At 32.7% G+C, this 19,476-nt stretch overlaps 1 protein-coding gene across 3 annotated transcripts in view; it reads right to left on the minus strand.

Annotated features, from left to right (window-relative positions):
- LOC145738801 (zwei Ig domain protein zig-8-like) overlaps nt 1-19,476 on the minus strand; it is a 166,634-nt gene that overhangs the window by 43,440 nt on the left and 103,718 nt on the right. For 2 of the 3 annotated variants that reach the window (XM_081993861.1, XM_081993860.1), the window contains one exon: nt 18,377-18,531. In XM_081993861.1, coding sequence (XP_081849987.1) covers nt 18,377-18,531 — 155 coding nt within the window. Of the gene's footprint in view, nt 1-18,376; nt 18,532-19,247; nt 19,363-19,476 lie in introns of those variants that run through there. The other variant, XM_081993862.1, reaches the window with a different exon arrangement.

The following is a 19,476-nucleotide window of genomic DNA, read 5'->3' on the forward strand; positions in this document are numbered from 1 at the left end:
CTAAATCGCTGAGTACCCTTGAGGTCTTTGATTTTTAAAAACCGTAAAGTGTAGACATGAAATGTAAAATATATTGTCCGAGAAAATGTATGTTTTATGAACACGCACCGTAGGCCACCCCGAAAAAGTAATAAATGCATACGCTCGAAGTTATGTATGTCACATAAAATATGCCACTTTACAGTTAGAAGCATTCACACTGTTTTATACATATTTTCCGTCGAGTTTGAATAGAGTGGAAAACGAAACAGCATCAAATTCTTCTCAAATCCTTCGAAAATTAACAGCAAAAAGTAAAATCATATAAGTTGGCTTAACCGTTACGACGAACCTAGGCTGGCCAAACTATGCCCGCCTGGTACACATACAATAAAGGAAGTTTGATAATTTAGCAAAGTTTAGATTCGAAGCATCTTCAAATATTAACTTAATGGGAAATCCATACTAAACTAATTTCCAATATCTTTCGAATGATTTACCCTATTTAACTTTTCTTTCTAGAAGAGTTCAAATTGGAACTTTAAGTATTTCCCAACTTTACCAATTAATCAATTAATGCATTCCAGGATTTTTACTACCGCTGTCCGAAGCAGGAATAAGGTTATGATGAGATTTCCCACTTTAGGACTCTTTTCAGTTCCGCCAATTGGATTTTATTAATTTTAATTGTTTTCTTCGACCGTAGACATTCTGCTTGATTAAATGTGACTAGAATAAATTTTAATTGGAAATTCAAAATTATTTTTCCTCATTTCAAGGCTTTATCTTTAATACCCCCATAAAACTTTTACTCATTAAATTGAAATCGAAAGGAAAACAGACAATATTCCACACCACTATACAAACCAGATTATGAGAATGCATTGATTAACTATCTCACTACTACAGTAGGCAGTAGGTTCAATAAACATGACATTATAAAGCAAAGTTCAGCTAAATTTGCCTGCAGTGTTAATTAAAGTCCTTCGCCGCCTGACCTGTAATGTTAATCAAATAAGACTGTATTCAGACAATAATAATTAAATCCTGAACTTCCTGAGGTTTGCTACTCACAAAAGTGAAAAACCGCAGACATTGATGAATGCTACAGTAGTTTCAGCTTGTTTAAGTTTAAAATAGTAAAATATTCAACAAGTGACGGAAAATGGTTTCCATTGGAGTGCAGATTTTCTGGAATGGAAGTATGATTGATTTAATTGAAAAATCATCATCAAATTAAAATGGCAGTATACAGGGTGTTTCTAAAAAATCTAAACTATGCTTTATTACTTAGGTAGCTGGTACCAAAATAAGGCATACAGGGTGGTCCAGTTTTAAATGTCAATAATTCACCAATTTATAGCCAATTTAAAAATAAGTTGACATTCATTATGTCATTTTCCTGAAAAGTGCTTCCTAAGGAAAATACAATCTTTCAAATTTCTGTTTAAAAAATCGGTTTTTTGTCATAACTGTCAGACCGTTGGAGCAATATTGATCAAATTTGGAACAAGCACTTTATTACACGTTATTACGGTTAAAGACCCAAAACTAACCCAACCCAACTTAAAAATTGTCTTGGATACGGAAAATTCGCTTAAGAGGTTTAAAAAATATTATTGTAGCCAGTTTTCATAGTTTCCAGACAAACTAAAAGACTTTAGTTTTGAAAATTGAATTAGAAAAGATAAACATTTCAGAAGCTTAAAAATTGTGTTTGTAACCAGTTTTCATGCAAATCGAGAGACTTTAATACTAAAAATTGACTTGTAGACACAAAAACTACAAATGTTACTACAAATTCATACATTTAAACCTTAAAAATTGACTTGAATCCCAAAATGTGACTGAACTAATGAAAAGTGACACCAGAAGCTTAAAATTTGCATTTGAAGTAAGTTTTCATAATTTGAAGACAAATTTCAATATTTTAGTCTTGAAAATAGTCTTAGATGCAGGACATTGACATTAGATTCATGAAAATTGTCTTGAAAACTAACTTTTCGTGCTTTTTACTTTGCTTTTCATTTTCTTCGAATTCTGGACTTTTTTAGTGCTTCAAAACTGCTTTCAGCTTGGAAAATCGAGTTTCAAGACTATCTTCACCAAGTTATTGACATAGCAAACTTAAAAAACAATTTTTACATTCTTCATAGACTTAAAATAGCATTCTAAGCTTTATCATTATTAAATCGACTTCTAGACACCTCAGTGCTAAAAATTCGGGTATTTCTTAATAAACTACTAACTACTACTGTTTTCAGTGCCTCAAATCGAGTTTCAAGACTATCTTTACAAAGTTTTTGACTTATCAGGCCTAAAAGCCAGTGTGTCCACTGACCATAGTCTTGAAAATGTTATTTCAAGCTTTTTCACTATTAAATTGACATCTACACTCATAAGTGCAATAAATTGTAGCACCTCTAAGAAATTCAGACTGTTTTTAGTGCTTTTTAAGACTGAAAAATCGAGTTTAAGACTATTTCCAAAAGTCAAGTTTCTTCAGTAATAAAAGTAAAAAATGTTGGTACTAAATGCTACAATAATAGTCTTGAGAACTAATTTTTAGAAATAAAATAGTCCGAAAATTTAATTTACTTCTTGACTTGTTGAAAGTTGAAGAAAATTGAGTTGTACACCAATTAAAGTCTTGAAAATATACTTTTGGACTCTCTTTAGTCCTAGTAAGGTTCGTTCTAGCATTAAAAGTCAACTTTTATACTATTTTTAGTAGTAAAAAATGAGTTTCATGCACAATACAATCTTTGTCTTGATTTCCGGACTTTTTTTAGTTCTTGAATGCCAGTTTCAGACACTCAACCAGGATGGCAGTCTGAGAAAGCGAATCATAAGACCATTCCTAATAGTAAAAAGCAAGTTTTTAGACTATTCAGTACAAATTTGGACTTTTACAAGTCTTGAATGTTCAGTTTTAAACTATAAAACGATTTTTTAAATTGAAATTTGGAGGACTGTATCTTCCTTAGGAAACGTTTTTCAGAAAAATGACATAATGCAAGTCAACTTATTTTTTGATTAGCTATCAAATGGTGAATTATTGACACTTAAAACTGGACCACCCTGTATAACCCGGTAACTCGATTTGACTATTTTTAATCAATTACCTAAGAGCATTAAGAACTTAAACTATGACTATGATGAAAAAATGGCAACTCAGAAAATTTGAAAGCGAACTTAATGATATTAGGTAATTATTATTAGTGTTTGTTTGTAATATTTTAGTGTTATTATTTTAAGTTCCATCTCGTTATATACTATCATATTGACACATTCCGTACATATCTTTGGAAATAACGGAATTGATTTAATTTGATTTGATTAGCATGCAGGTCTGTGCTTTCGTATGATACACAAAAGAAATATACTTAACAATATACAAACAAAAACAAATACACTGAATGACTGTAAAGTTCTAAACAAAGATTTGCAATCTAAACCAGAGACTGATTCCATTTATAAAAATAAAAAATCTTAAAGTGTAAAATAATTAATAAATAGAATTTTTGCCATTCATGATATAGTGGTCGAATACATTTAAATTAATTTTATATTTATGTGAGAGACTTGTTCAAGCCACATTGTTGAGTAATGACTTTTGTTGTATATTTTAATAATAATTCACGTCTTTGGTTTGCAGAGCAAATTTGAATATTTTAAAGTTTATGCATTATAGAGCTTGAGCTCACATTATGAATGAGCGGTTTGAATGAAACAAGTAACGTTGGTTTTAATGTTTAGAAAAGCTATTACCAGTTCAAAGAACTTTTAATTTCATATAGACATAAACGTCTTGAGTATTATTAAAAATAACAATAAGCTTAAAATGAACGCTAACCTTCTTTAGATCATTGTTTTCCTTCTATCTTTAACACTTAAAGTAAATCTGGCTCTGGGGAAAGCGAATGATCCACTTTTTCCTGAAAATGTGTGGCTCAAATATCAAGGGGATCTCAGACTGGGCCATTTTATCTACCTTTAAAAATAGCAGCGATAAAATTGAAAAAAATACGGTTAATAAAAGGGCTATTTCAAGTTTGACTTGGTGGACAAAATTAAATCTTTTGTCCCAATAAATGGTGTTTCTGTTTTGAAAGTGAGAGGAAACTATCGATAAAAGACCATCGGGTATTTATAGGTCGTAGAAAGATTATCCTCTGTGATAAACCATAGCAATTTAGCGGCGTTTTAGCAATTTGAGCTGCGGACATTCGTGATTTGTGACATTTCCTTGTAGCAACAGCAGTGAGTGCACAGTTCGATACCATCGTATCTGACAGAATTCCAAATTTATTTCACCAGACGTATTATTTATTGCTCGTACCCTTTACATACGTTTTAATTTGTTGTAATATAAAAACATAACGTGATTTAATTAAGGTTGTCAGACAGAACGCTAGTATCCCTCTTAATCGGCCTAAATGGGTAATTAGCATCAACAATAGGGTCCGATCTGCGTACCCAAAAATATCTTTAGAGGGCTTTGCCTTGACAACCGGGTAAGATCAATCATTTTTAAGCGCCAAAATTCCTCCTGTGGGCAAAAATCCCTTTATTAATAACAAACATTGCCATTTTAGGTCACAAAGTTATCGCACGAATTTGCAAGATAAATATGTCATTTATGACCAACGTCACACTATTAACCCAGGAAAACTTTATGAATTTATGGTCATTTGACAAACACAGTTCAGTTCAACTGAATTTATTTGAGAGATATATTGTTACTGGTCCTACTTTAAAAGAATTATTATGTTTATACGAAAATGTAAATACATTTTTGTATATCTGAGGATACAACAAAAGGGTAAGGGTATTTTATCATTTTGAACAGTCATATCTCCGCCACACTTTTACCATCGGCAAACTCGTGTAACACGTTCCTTTATAATTTATTTTACTTAAATCCCACCGGTTGCAAAACTGATTTATATCCCACAGCTACCGACAGTTAAGAAAATGCTCGACAACAACTTAAATATTACATTTGTTCGACGGAAGGCCAAATAAAACTTTTCTATTTCAGGGGCTCGTAATTCATTTGACTCCTCGTTTCCCTTTTTAATCTCATTCTAGATAGAAATTTATCATTTATATGACACATCAAACTTCATGCATCTACAGGATTAAATAAGACCCTGACGTTTTAGTTTGTTGATCAAGTGCCTCCATACAAATAAACCCCTGTCCAAGCCTAAGGGGATAGCCGGTCTCCTCATCTTATACATTCTTGATTATACGGCTCCGATTTTGCAAACTATCCCATATTAGATGTACGAGTAAATCTCCATGTAGTTAAATGAACCTGCTATGTAAATTATTTACTTAGAATTTTAGATTCAATTCTCTTGTCCCTATGTTTTATTAATTTATTCTGGACACAAAAGTGCTCCACCTAGTGAAATACAATTCTCTATGAAGGTTTCAATTAAATTCAATTAAGCAGCGTGAAACCAGCTGAAAATGTAGTGAAAGATTTTTGATCAACTTATACCGGATATTAGAAGGAACTGTACAGGGTGACCAACTAAGAATGCGAGGTACTGTATCTAGAAAACTAAAAGTGTAAAGATTTTTGAAACAAAAATTGTATTAAGAAATATGACCATAAAAGTGCATCTAAAATATTTTCGTGATTCTAGCCTTGCTGCATGTACATCGACACACATGACTTCGAAACATATACTGTTCCCAGATTTTTTCCCTTGTGCATAAATAATAAATACCCATTCTTTCTTATGTTCCTCTACCGACAACAAATAGAGTCTCATCTAATTTTGATAAAGCACAGTAAATTGGGACAATTACCTAAATTGGAACAAATTTGTTTTGAAAACAGCACAGTGTAAACAGTATAAGCACAAGATTGTTTTTAGACTCTTAGCACTAGCAGGAACAATGCTAGGCACTTCAGTTAGTTAGTCCAGTTTGCTTTAAATGTTTTTCTGCACGTAAATTTTGTAAATTTGTTATAACAAAACACATTTTTATTATATTTTCTTCATAAATGCTTTTGCTATCATCGCAGGAATCGCCTAATGATTTCATTTATTCACATAGCTAACACTAAATTGTCCTCAGTTTAACCTTATCCAATGCCAGTGCATCTCTTATGTCCATCCTAATAAAAGGATTATTTGAAGATGCCAATGCCTGATAATAATCAAAATAACTTCGCTAGTGGACTGGTATTTATTTTCTTCTATTTCACTAGAATGTAATCAGATACCGATTCAAAAATCATTTATTTTACGAACATACAGACTTAAAGAGTAAATGATTCAGTGTATCTAACTCGACAAAATGTCCATGTTTTCATCGTCCAACTATTGCAATATGAAGTCAAATTTTAATAATCCCATCTACGGGATTGGATGCTGCCGTTCTATTTACAGCTTAATTTACATACAAGTGTTTGGAGTTAAGCGAAAAATTGGGGATTATTGATAGGAAAGCGGTTTCATTTTCAGCGTGTACATAAAAGGGTTTGCCGCCGAAGGGTGGTTAACACCGCGTTTAAAAGTGAAGGCCGTTTGGGAATTTTAATATTCACTTTTATGACCCGACATTTACAGCAAATTTAGTCATATTGTATTAAAAAAGCACTGTGTTTCCTAGCTAGGTGAGAAGCCATTAAAGCAAAAGTTATATGGGCTAAGGTCGCAAAAAAATTATTTCGCATTTAGTAAAACTAACATGACCTTTACCTACTTTCCTGCCAAAATTGAGTTTAATAATAAGTATAAATTTATATTATATTCGTATCAGAGGAAGAATTCGTGCCTAGTGTTGTATACTTGTAAGGTCAATTTGTAAAAACTAAAGGAAACAAAACGCACGTAAAGCTACGTCATAAATACCCTACTTCAGGAAACTTGCCCTAATGGACATTTTTTGATATGGGTAAACGACCGAGACAGGAACAAACAGGAGTTTTATGGGTATTTGATACCACCGTTGGGAAAATCGAGGATTAACAAGAAACGTCTTTTAGGTATGTTTTAGTTGGTTGTCAGAGCGAATAAACTAAACTTGTGCTCGGAAAAATTTCAATTCCCCTGATTTCCCAAATGTGACGATTTTCGTCCCTTAAAACTTATCCACTTTTTCAGACAAAATCTTGAAATAAAATGTAAAGAAAAGATAAAATGCCTACGCGCCAACCCTTATAAAATATGGGGCAAACAACGAGTTGTGTATTTCTCGTTTATTTTTCTCATCTATAAATATAAAACTGAATAAAAAATAGTTTACGAAAAATATTTGAGTCGAAGCAATATTTACACAGGACGAGCTTCAAAAAATGCAACTGCCAAACCCTAACCTAAACAGAAATTTAACAATACTGACATGACTAAATGTAGCTTTCAGCTTAAAGTCGGACTTTCTATTATCTAACCCAGGTAGGCTATTAAATTTAGGTTGCACTCAGGCTTGACAGCTTAATGACAATTAACAAGCGATTTCCCTTTAGACACGTAAAATGGTGGTTTACGAGATGGGACCCTAGTATAAACAGGTAAATATTTGACCAGGACAACCGCCACGTTAGTGACGTATTAAAAAACTTGCAGCTCAAACTAATTTTTAGCTAATAATAAATCTAAATTATAAAATTTCCAGTTTCAAACTAATCCAATTTTCTGTATTTTTAAACCTTAAACAAATGCCAGAGCGTATTCAATATTGATACCTAATTAATACGAACATCCAAAGCCACAAAATATGTAAAATCACAGTTATTACGTTATTACATACACGTAGAATATAAAACATATAATTAAGTTCGACATGGTTTATATGTTGTTTTAATGTTAAAAATTGTACTGATTTTTAAATTTCTCTCACTCATTTTTGTGGTTTTCCTAGTAGAGTAGCTTTAATTGACTTTTTTAATTACCGAACTTGTATTGGCGTTTCAAGTTAAGATCCCAGCACCAGTTGAACTAAAATCGAACAACACGTTCCTAACCTAACATTGTAAATAATATGACACTGTCACTTCATATTTATTGGCGTTTTCAATTGGCAAGTTTAGTGCAAAACTAGTGTATCTGTATCCTGCTCTATCAAATGTCATTGAAACAGTGTGGCAATACACTGGTCTTGCACTAAACATGCCAATCGAAAACGCCATATGAAACGTGCTAAATTCCTAACCAAAATCAATGTAAACAAACGGAGAAATGACAGCTGGTAGCATCTCTTATCTTGAAATGCCAATAGAGACAAATCTACTTAAATGCATAGAGAAACAATTTTTGGATCACATGTTAAGTGAAAGCAAATAGAAAAAAGCGGTTTTCAAAAAAAGTAGAGAGTTTCCGGTCCTGTTTCCATTAGTTTTCACCAACTAATTCCTGGATATATCCGCCCTCTTTATCTCTGAACACAAAAAGCAAAAACGAAGGGAACATCTACTGACGTATGCAAATAATAGGCTTGTTCGCGCACAGGAGATTAAGTCCTACATTAGCTACGTTTAAATAAAATACAATATATAAATCAGAGAGAGAGATTTTGTATGTCAAAGATTTCGTATATAATTCCTACATTAAAAGATTTTGAAAGTGTTGTGGCTTCTCTAAACCTTCAAAGGGTTTATTCCTAGAACTAATAGCAAAACATTCTTTCATGTTTTTTTCAGAAAAATTATCTAATTTTAAAGTGGGTGGCAGTTTACTTAGATGCTACTTTATCAGGAAGAAATTAATATCTTTGTGGTTTGTGTGGTGTGGGATTGGAAGTTATTACAAGAGTATTTCTGAAAAATAGATAGAAAATCAAACAACTTTATGTGTGTGGGACTATACACTTTGTCGAATCTGTATACAATTATAATGGGAATCACATACCCAGTTGTGTGAGAAAAATATACAAGATTTCAGGAGAATGTTTACAAATTATTTAAGCGTCGACAATCTGGAAATTTTATAACACTAAGAAACCAGGAAAAAATATTTTTGTTAGTGCTATAGAATTAATTGGCGACCCATGCGATTTTACTAATTTGCAATCTCGAAAGTCCATCAATAATAAAAGTTAAGGCTTTTAAAGGATCAATTTAATTATATTAGTTCAGTTTAGAAAACTGTTGCCATTTGTGTTTAGGTTCATTCTTATAGATTATGTGACAGTCAAAATGAAAAATTGGATTAAACAATGTTCACTCTTATATAATTAAGAGAATTTATACTGAAATTACCAATACACTCAATAGAAAGCTTTGGCAAGCAGACATAAGACTGCATTGGTTAATTACCTAATTGCATGTAGAGTAACGTTAGATATGGATGCACTCATATAACCTAAAATTGCTTCATATATTTTTCAAATAATGCTAAATATTGCCTTTCGTATATATCTGGTGCTAATGCTTGTAAATAATTGAAGGGCTTAATGTGAAACAATGACAAGCCACATTTTTTATTCATGAAAACTGATTTTTCTAAAACTAGCAGTAATTTTATTAATATTGTTATCAACTATAGTCCCATAGGGTATGATGCATTTACATATCTAAATAAAAAAGCTATAGTTTTTACTGGTTAATATATATTATTTTTGGGAATAGAAGTCAAATATCTCATTTTTATCTTTTTAAGGCTTGTCATTGTTTCACATTAAGCCCTTCAATTGTTACTTCTTTTAGACTGTTCATAATGTAAGACCATTAGATTTAACAAAAATGACAATCTGAGACGCATTAATAGATTTAACACTTGTATCAAATATTTCCTAAACTCACCAAAATGATGGAATTACATTTTTTTACAAATTAATACTCAGGTTGACAATTACAGGAAATGGCGACTTACGGCATATACCAAAGTAAAACTAGTTACATTGTCATATTCTATAGAAACCTTTCCCAGCAAAAATTCTATTATATTTCGAGACTTTTTTAATAATCGAGTTAAAAATGAAGCAGCTTGTAATTCCGTACACTGAGAAATTTCTTTCGTAACCTGACCTCCGTTCCTTGCATTATTCTCGAAAGAGAATCCGTCCTTAAAGTTGGCCACAAACATGAGATACTAGATATAACCTGAATTACGGCATTAATTATAATTTTAAATTAAAATTTTCTTTCGCGATGATTAAAGAGAAAAAATATCCCAGATTAGCTTAACACAACACACTTTTCATAGTACGATAGAGGAATTTAATCCTTGACAAATTCCCGTTTGCAGTGGAAATATATCGTTCAGAATAAATTACGAACTCAGATTTATGTAGGGCAGTTTTTCTTGAAATTAAATGTCCGAATTTAAATTCAGTATTTTTGGAATCAAATATAATTTCAAAGCCAAATTTAAAACCTCTTTAAAAAAGTGGTATTGATATGGCTATTAAATATAGTTACCAAAACCGAACGAAGAACATAAAGCACATAAAACATTGATAGACCAGGAAAATCAGTACGGAAACATTAAAGACTCGGTCAGAGATAATGTTGAAAACAAAAAGCACGAACACTTGACCATAAAGATGGCGCCCTATAGTAGGCTAACGGCATACAAATGACGTAATAGAGATTAGCTGACCAATAGATTTAAGTTTGCCGAGTGGTTAGCTTTAAAAGAGATACTTCGTAGGGATTTTGACTCACGCTCAACTAAACCTCTATTAACGTCTAGATAAATTTTCAAATATGAACACCCCATTTTGTTGTATACGTGCCCCGTTTTCCTTTAGTTATCGATTTAGCCCTGCAGCGTAATTAATACGGTGCCTACTGGAATTTGTTTGGCAAAATTTTACCTTAGTTTCAAAACTTAATCAAGGCTGCGTATTATATATTTAATGGTGATTGCACTAGGGACTTTGAAACACTTAATTAGAAAGTTCTTCACGCATAGTTATTAATGCGAAGTACATTCTCACCCCATAATCAATAATCCCTTTGTAAGGCGTTAATGAGGTCCTTAATTCCCGGAAAATACCTAATTTTGAAACAAACGTAAAGTTATTAAAGCGTGACGAAAAGTGTCGATTGTTCTGGGTTACATTGGCTCCAGCTTCTGTTCAATAAAAATTCAACCAGTTATGACTTTTTTATTATTCATCGGGAGGTCTTTTGGGGTGGATGTTATGAATTTTCATTCCATATGCTTTTCTTTTACTGTCTATTTGAATTCATTTATTCTATAATACCTTCGTAGCCGGGCTTTATTGAAAATTTTCTAGATAGACGTCATTAATCATTTTCTGCTCCCTGTCTCCCTATCGGAATTAATGTGTTTTATTCAAATATTATTAGAAGGAAATAAGATTTTTATATTCTTATTTTAAATCATTCCAGATTTCATTCAGTCAAATCGTCATATTGATGTTTTCTCCTACTCTCACGTTTGTTTGAATTATGTTGCTAATACAAAAGAAAATATTTTGTAATCCTGACAAGCAACGATAGTCAGAAAATGCTCTAATTACTTTCCTTGTTCTCTCTTAACAAGCATTCTTATATTAAAAATTCCATTTTCGTCACTCTTCTCTTCGAGGTACAAAAAGTTTCTTTATTAAATTTTATTTTAATTTGCATATTACAAACAGCCCATCTTTAGCTACATGCTTTAGGCTGGGGCTGAATGTTTTTGGAAATGGCAAAATCCAATTATTCACAAATGGTTAGATATTGTACCGGATTATAATATAAATTCATTATTTTTTAAATGACACCTTTTTTGAAAACTTCTCTCACATGTCTATAATTACTTACAAGACGAAAAAGAAAACAAATATTGGGTCATCAACAATGAAATTCAATGAAAACCCCTGTAAATTTTATTAAAAATCAATGTGACGAAAAACGCTGATTCCAAAAATATAACATACTTATGGACTAATACTCAGAGTTTTATATTTATCTTATATTGATTTTCCGCAAAAATTGTCTTATTGTTGTGACGAAAATATCACAAAAGACACGTCCGACATGTTAATAAATTTGAAAGCAACAAATTCTATCTATATAGATATATATCAATATCAATATTTTTTTATCAACAAACCAGAACTGCAGATTTTGGTCCAAGAAGGTTTATTTTAGAAATTCCCACAACTGCTCGCTTATTTTAAAATGAAAACGATCTTTTGCTGCCAATTGTGCCCATTATGCTGTAGAAGTCCGAAAATATCTGAATCCAATCTTTCCTAATCAGTGGATAGGAACACCCCTAATCCAGGGATCTTACGCCATAAAGACTTTTTTCTTTGGAGTCATAAAAAATCTAGCGTTTAAAACTAGACCAGAGAATATCGAGAAATCGAAAGAAACAATAACATTCGAATGTGGAAAATAATTAAAAAAATTATAGGGCAACAAGATTTTATTGCCAAAAAGGGGTATTACTAAGCATAAAAGGGGCGCAATTTTCAACAATTAATTAAGTGGGGTTTGCGTTTTATAAAATTTTTTATTTATAAAGTAAAAGTAAGCAATTTAATTTATAAAAATTTTAAAATAGAATTTTTGTTTAACTGGCTCTAAATTCTAAACTGTGATTATTAGAAGTATGTTCTATTTTTAAAATCAGCTTCTCTTGGCGATTTAAATGTAATAAATTATGCAGGGGTTTCTATTTAAAAAATAGTTGATTTTTTCCATCTGGCTCATCCTGTATATATCGCTTTGATCAAAAAACTCAGAGAACAAACTACGAAGGCGTATCAGGATGCCTAAGAGACATTGTGTGGAAAAACAAATACCTCAACATAAACAGTAAAATAAGAGTATATAAATCGACAATCAGACCTGTCATAATGTATGCAGAAAACATTACAAATGATGCGAACGGTTGAAATGAAAATAATAAGAAATATACATCGAAAAACACTATACGACAGAATCAGAAGCGAAGACCTTAGACAACAGAGCGAGATACAGGACATAAGAAGGTAGGTAGACAAAGAAGAAAATACTAAACCGAATGGAAGACAACAGACTTGTAAAAATCGCAAAAACAAACAATCCTGTCGGAAAACGAACCCAAGCAGACCTCCAAAACGCTGGAAAGAGTGCTGGACATCAACGTCCGAAGAGGCATAATAGGACAAAACAGGCCTATATGGACACCCATATTAGAAAGAAAGTAGAAGAAGAAGATCAAAAAACGCGCAAGAATAATTTTGTAGCTAATTTTTTTATAGTTTTAGGATCGTTGACGTTCAAAGATCCATTAACTTCATTTTCCCAATATTTATTAAAACCGTTTTCACTGGCCTATTCGGGTTATTTGGCTACTTTTTATAAAGGAAAAGTCATATCATTCCATTTGACTTTTTGATTTTTTTGTGTAATTTGTGTCATGGTGTCAATACTAGCCGCCTGGTGGCGAAGGATTCAACTAAATTAACCACATTTTGATTGATTCTTATTGCCCAAAAAATACCCTTTTCAAGGATAAGAAGTCAAAGCAGGATATTGCAATAACAATTTAACATCCCTCACCATCTTTGCTTTTGCAATAACTGAAATAGTTGTTTTACGAAAATGATAAATAAACTGGTTCTCTTTAAAAATGTGAAAATAAACTTTTTACTTTGTTATGCCAAATTTATAGAAAATGCAATTTTAAAATTTAAGAATACTGAACTTGAAAATATTTTCCAGGGATTCTTCATAGCCGATTTACCCTATTTTTTTTTTCTCCAAAGCCATATGACGAACGGTTTACAAGATATGGCAGATGAACAGTCTTATTGGGTCACCCGGTACACACTGTATAATACAACAATGACAATTTTTTATAGTAATCATTTATAAGCACTAATTAATTTTACATAGCAATTTGAAAATGCCGCCGAAAGTAGCACCAAGTTACCAAGGTGATAATAGCTAATTGATTTTTCAGCACGTCCTGCTTAAACAAAAAAAAATTTGTAGAGAGTTGGAAAGATCTTTTATAGACACCCTACATTAAAGCTAAATCCCAGCCTAGCAATTAAGCTCCATAATTTTCCTAATTCGTGTTTTATAATGAAATACGGGTTTAATAAATCTGAAATAAAAACTGCGGTCGGGCTCGGGTGGAATAAAATATCACAAAAACAATGTTTAATTGGAATAACTAATGATCTGTTTTAGTGCACTTATTGAAATGATCATTAGAACGAAGGAAACTTGCACCACTTACTGTTGATTCGTTTTTAATTCTGTTTGACCGAAATCAATTTTTCATAGAGCAAATAACGTGATATGACAGTCTCGATTTCCATTGTTTATCGATTCGTATTATCAAATACGGGAAAAAATTAAGGGGCATATTTCTACGAGTCTAGGGTACATTTATTTTACGAGGAAGATATATAAAGAACAATTCTCCGAAACCAAAGACAAGTTATACTTTCCTCGGTGAACAAAGATATCACGAAGTATATAAACTGATACTGCCGTTTTGCTAGGAACACTTGACAGACAAGAAAACCCAGCAATTTTCTTGATTTATAAAATGAAAGCGACATGGAATCCTTTTATTGAAACGGCATTACTTATGCTGTAAGTAAAACGAATTTGAGTCAAATAAAAATAATAGCGTACATGCACATTAATGACGTATGAAAAATTCATGGTCCTTACCGGACAATGGAGAAAAACACTATTTTATTTGCAAATTTTATCGACGCCTCATATAAACTGAGCGTATGCATTTTGAATAGAAATTGACCCGTACCGGTAATGTGAGGGAACTAATCTACCAACCCTCCTATTATTATAATAGAAATTAGACGGGTGCAAACTATTAAAGTTTCCTGAAAATTACAGGGAATATATCAAACTCCAAAGGAATTATCTAGCGCAAGCTTAAACCACAAAATTTCCTATCCCCGTCGAACTGAAAATCCATCTACTCAAATGCCTTAATAGCTTTATTCTTTTTATGAGATTGGATATTAATTGAAAGAGGTGATTTTATAATCACTAATTGCTTGCACGGATCAACGGCGATGGCTTATAAATTAAATTACATTTAATAAAGTTCACCCTTATTGACAATACCAAATTTACCAGAAATATCACGCCAAAATTACCCTTTTGTATTCACAATTAGTCACTACAGCAATTAATTTCATTCATTTACAGAACCAGAGAAAAACAATCACGGCCGAGATTCATTTTATAATTAATTTCCTAGCTTTCAATCCCCGTTTAATGATTATGATGAGTCGCAAATGAATGTATTCATGTACAGGGCATGCTCTTATTTTGAGGTTTTCCCTAGTAAATTACTTAAAATTTGTATTTCGCTGCCATCAATTTAATGTTCATTATTAGTGGAAACCCTTCAATTACAGACTATAATTATAATCAACAAAGTGATCGCGAAATTTGATGCTCCCCGTCATTAAACTAAAATTTTTCAGTATTATGTTGATAGTATATGAAACATGTAATTGACAACTAATAACTCTAGGGAAATTTCAGAATTTCTTAATTATGTCATTTGTGGCAATTCAATTGTTTAAATGATTAGTTGTAAGCTAATCATAATAATAATATTTTTTTAACCGTAACTCAGTAAATTGGATGTCATATGGCAACATTAAAAAAAAATTATGTTACTGCAGAAACATTGATTCAATATTAAGAAAATTTGGTGTATATGCATGATCAAAGTTTTGATACTGGTTACATTTTTGACGTCATTAAAGATCATTTTCTATTACTATCAGTTTCCATAGTTACTGAAAGTCATATTAATTCATTCTTAATTCTCTTCTTCTTGCGCAGAGCAGTTTGGGTTTCTGCCTGGCAGGTCAACTGTGCAAGCGTTGCGCGCTGTTATATCTGGCGTTGTTGAGGGGCTTGAAAGGGGTGATCAAGTGTAGTTATCTCTTTATGACGTTTCAAAAGCATTTGATTGCGTTGACCACACCCTGCTGTTGGAGAAACTGGCAAAGATCGGTTTTTGCCCTGCTTGTTTAAGGTTTTTCGAGTCTTATCTGCTGGACCGGTCTCAGTGTGTCGAGGCAAACGGAAAACTGTCCTCTGTCTTGCCACTAAAGCGAGGTGTTCCGCAGAGATCAGTTTTGGGTCCTCTTCTTTTTATAATCTACATGATTTTTCAGAGTATGTAAAGCCAGCCAATTGTTATCTGTTCGCTGACGACACAACCGTTATGTCTAGCGGGGCTACACTCTCGGAGCTGTTGTTTCTTTCTGAGGAGGTGCAAACGAGAATCGAGTCTGGGTTTTCTAATAATAAATTAGTTTTAAATCATATTAAAACTCAACAGTTGATTCTCTCTGCTTCGGATAACGTGTCTAAGGGTAATACCGTCACTTTGTTGGGAGTGACTATTGATGATCGTCTGAGTTGGAATGCGCATATTGACTGCCTTTCTAATAAACTTGCCACTGTCATATTTATGTTGCGACATCTGAGAGACACATTAGATCTAAAAGTCCTAAGAACGGCATATTTTGCATTGTTTCACTCGAAAGTTCAGTATGGTATAGCAATTTGGGGTGGCTCCGTTCATTCTATTCGAATCTTCCGGCTCCAAAAGCGAGCGATCCGAACCATGTTGAGGTTTGGACCTAGAGATTCTTGTAGACAGCATTTTAAGGTTTTGAAAAACTTAACATTTCCATCGGCATATATGTTGGGCTGCATAAATGAAATTCATAAGAGTAAATCGCTTTACACCATGCACTCTCAAGTGCATTCGTTTAACACCAGAAACGCTAATTTATTGCGTTTACCTCGCAGGCGACTTCAAGTCTTTGCTAAAAATTGTCCTAATTCACGCTTTTATAATAAGCTTCCTGATGCATCACTGGAGGGTTGTGCTTTTGAGAGGGCGGTCAAGCAGGTTTTTATTGACGCTTCTTTTTATACGGAAGAGGAATATTTTAATTATGTTTTTCAATAGTGAGCGTCAGTTTTGTATGTTATTTTATATTTAAAATAAAATTGTAGAAATTATTTACTTGATTTAAGATGACTTGCTGCACATACATTTCATGTATATTGTGGTTAAATAAATAAATCTAAATCTATGCTTCAAGCTTTTTCAGTCATAATAAAATTTTTAAGTAAGTAAACAACGTACTAAAAATACCAAATTAGACGTGACTAGAAATGTCAATTCCACAAATTAAAAACTGAAAACATTCTGTCATTGTTAAGAATTAGGGTACGTGTTTACGAAATTAAATCGAAGGGAGCGTCGTTCCTTGTTTGAAGCTTTACAATCAAATTCTATTTTAAGGGACTCGAAGTTCGAAGAAGTTGCTGAAAATCTCATAATTTAATTTTTTGACTCCGTTGAAGCCAAAATATATTTTCATTTTATTAAATTTTAATTTCCTCTAGGTCGAAAAAGAACAAAGACATTTAATACAATAGCGCTAGGTAGCTCAAATAAAAGAGACATTTGTACAATGAGTCGCTCCAAAACAAACGGCGGCTTTAATATGAATGTTTTCACTTAAATATTTTAAGTTTAAAGCAGGTCGTGTTAAGGGAGTATGAAATAAAAAGTAAGATTAGCAGATTTAGTTTAATTTAAGATTTTTGGTGCGTCAGGATCAACAGCGTGACACGCTAAAAGACGTCTTTAAACTCGGGTTTAATTGGCAACAAGCGTCTTCTATAATTACGGATTTTTTGTGAGATACTTAATTATATAATCTTGAGAAGCTACAGAATCATTGGAAAGACGTCACCTTTAATAAAATTTGTTACAATCCAATCGAAAAAGGGTGACAAAACAAGAAATTGACTGGATATTTTTACATCAGGGATATCAATGACTATAACCATTCTCAAACATGTCCGATCGAACATTATATTTGCTGCAGAAACAAAAGACAAATAGAAACATAACCTCTGGCCACATCCCAAATTCTGTGTTGATTATTACTCGTATTTGCAGAATAAATCCTGAACTGGTTTACATAGTTAAGGGTGAATGCTACCTGTATCCTGGATGTAACCCTTTTTTTGTAGAATTGTCAAATAGTTGCTAAAGATTATAACTTGATGAACAGCCAGAAAATCATTGACAAAAATTGCTTTGCAGTGCTGGATTATTTGACGTCAAAGCGCACTTCTTTAAAAGTTTTGAAAAATTGATTTCTCTTTTCTCTGATATTAATACAAGCCTGATTTTTTTTAGGGTATACGGGTTTTACTAATATTCACATGCCCTCGCTTGCAATCCATTCAACTAATAAATTGTATATCGGTTGATTAGTTCCATTTTGCACTACTTATGTTTCACCTATTTTCGTGGTAACAAAACTTTGTAGGGTGCATCAAAACCAAATAATAGAGGATTTACTCGAGAATTTTAATAGATTTATCATAATGGTGAATGTAAGTAACTGAACATAGTAGAACAATAAATTAAAATAATTGTTAGGAACTTACCGCTCGGTCACCGAGATTTCTGACCCTACAATGCAAATGGGCAGTTTGTCCAACAGTGGTGGTGTATTCTCTCTTTGTCGAGTTATCAAAATATGGCTGAGAGAAGGGTTGGTCCCAGTACGGGACGATGTGTTCGGAAACGCCCTCAGCTCGGTCTGAAACAAAAAGAGGCTGTTCACTGGCTTGCATTGCTCTATTTAGAGTCGGATAGAGCTCTAGTTTAAGTTTAAAAATAATGCAATTTGGAAAATTTGCAAATTAACCGCTTATACATTTTGATGTAGCGTCGTTTAGCTAAATAGGCGACAAGTTCCGTTCTGACGGCCGGGTTCGACAATTAAATTTAGATTTTGGGGTAGGGAAATTAATTTTCAATTTAGAGAATTTTGATGGCTGCGTCCCATAATATTAAAGGCTCCAGGCTTATGTAGGAGTAGGAATTGGATACAGTGGAGGGATAATGGCATATCTTGGCTTGACCACAAATATGCCTATATGATGCATACCGCTCGATCGTGTTACGGTACGGTGGTGACACCGTAACTTAATTATAAACTCATTGTGGTGAGCGAGAAATTTTGTTCGCCTAACTTTTACTCCGTAAAGTGGAGTGAGTTTAAGCACCAGTGCGTAAGACACAATCAATAAATTTAATTATCGGACAACCGGTAAGTGACGGGCTGCAATTTCGTCGGTTTTGATCTGGGGATTTTGGTCGCTTGTTAATGGTAAATGGACAATCGTCTCCATGTAAAATTAATTAACGGGATTAAACTTGCTCCTCGTAAACCACTCCCTATGTCGTTTTTTATAGTGTCCTTATTAACTGACTGAGACAAATAGGTAATAGGGCACGACGCACGTTACTTACACTCTCGCATTTACCATTTCATTCAGTTAATACGCATAAATCTAGAATAAAACGTTTTACTGCAAAGATGTGAAATAAATATTTAATGCACGAGACGTACAAGACAGAAACGAGTTAAGCAGGAAATAAAGGTGAATTCGACCCGTAAAAAACGGGTCGTAAAAGGCAATGCCTCTGCTATAGCGAACAGCCGAAACGGGTCATTTGAAATCTGTCAAGTTTTTCAATG

The sequence above is a fragment of the Ips typographus genome, linkage group LG16 (genome assembly GCF_016097725.1).
Source record: "Ips typographus isolate SLU linkage group LG16, UJ_Ityp_2.0, whole genome shotgun sequence".
In the NCBI taxonomy this organism is placed as follows: Eukaryota; Metazoa; Arthropoda; class Insecta; order Coleoptera; family Curculionidae; genus Ips; species Ips typographus.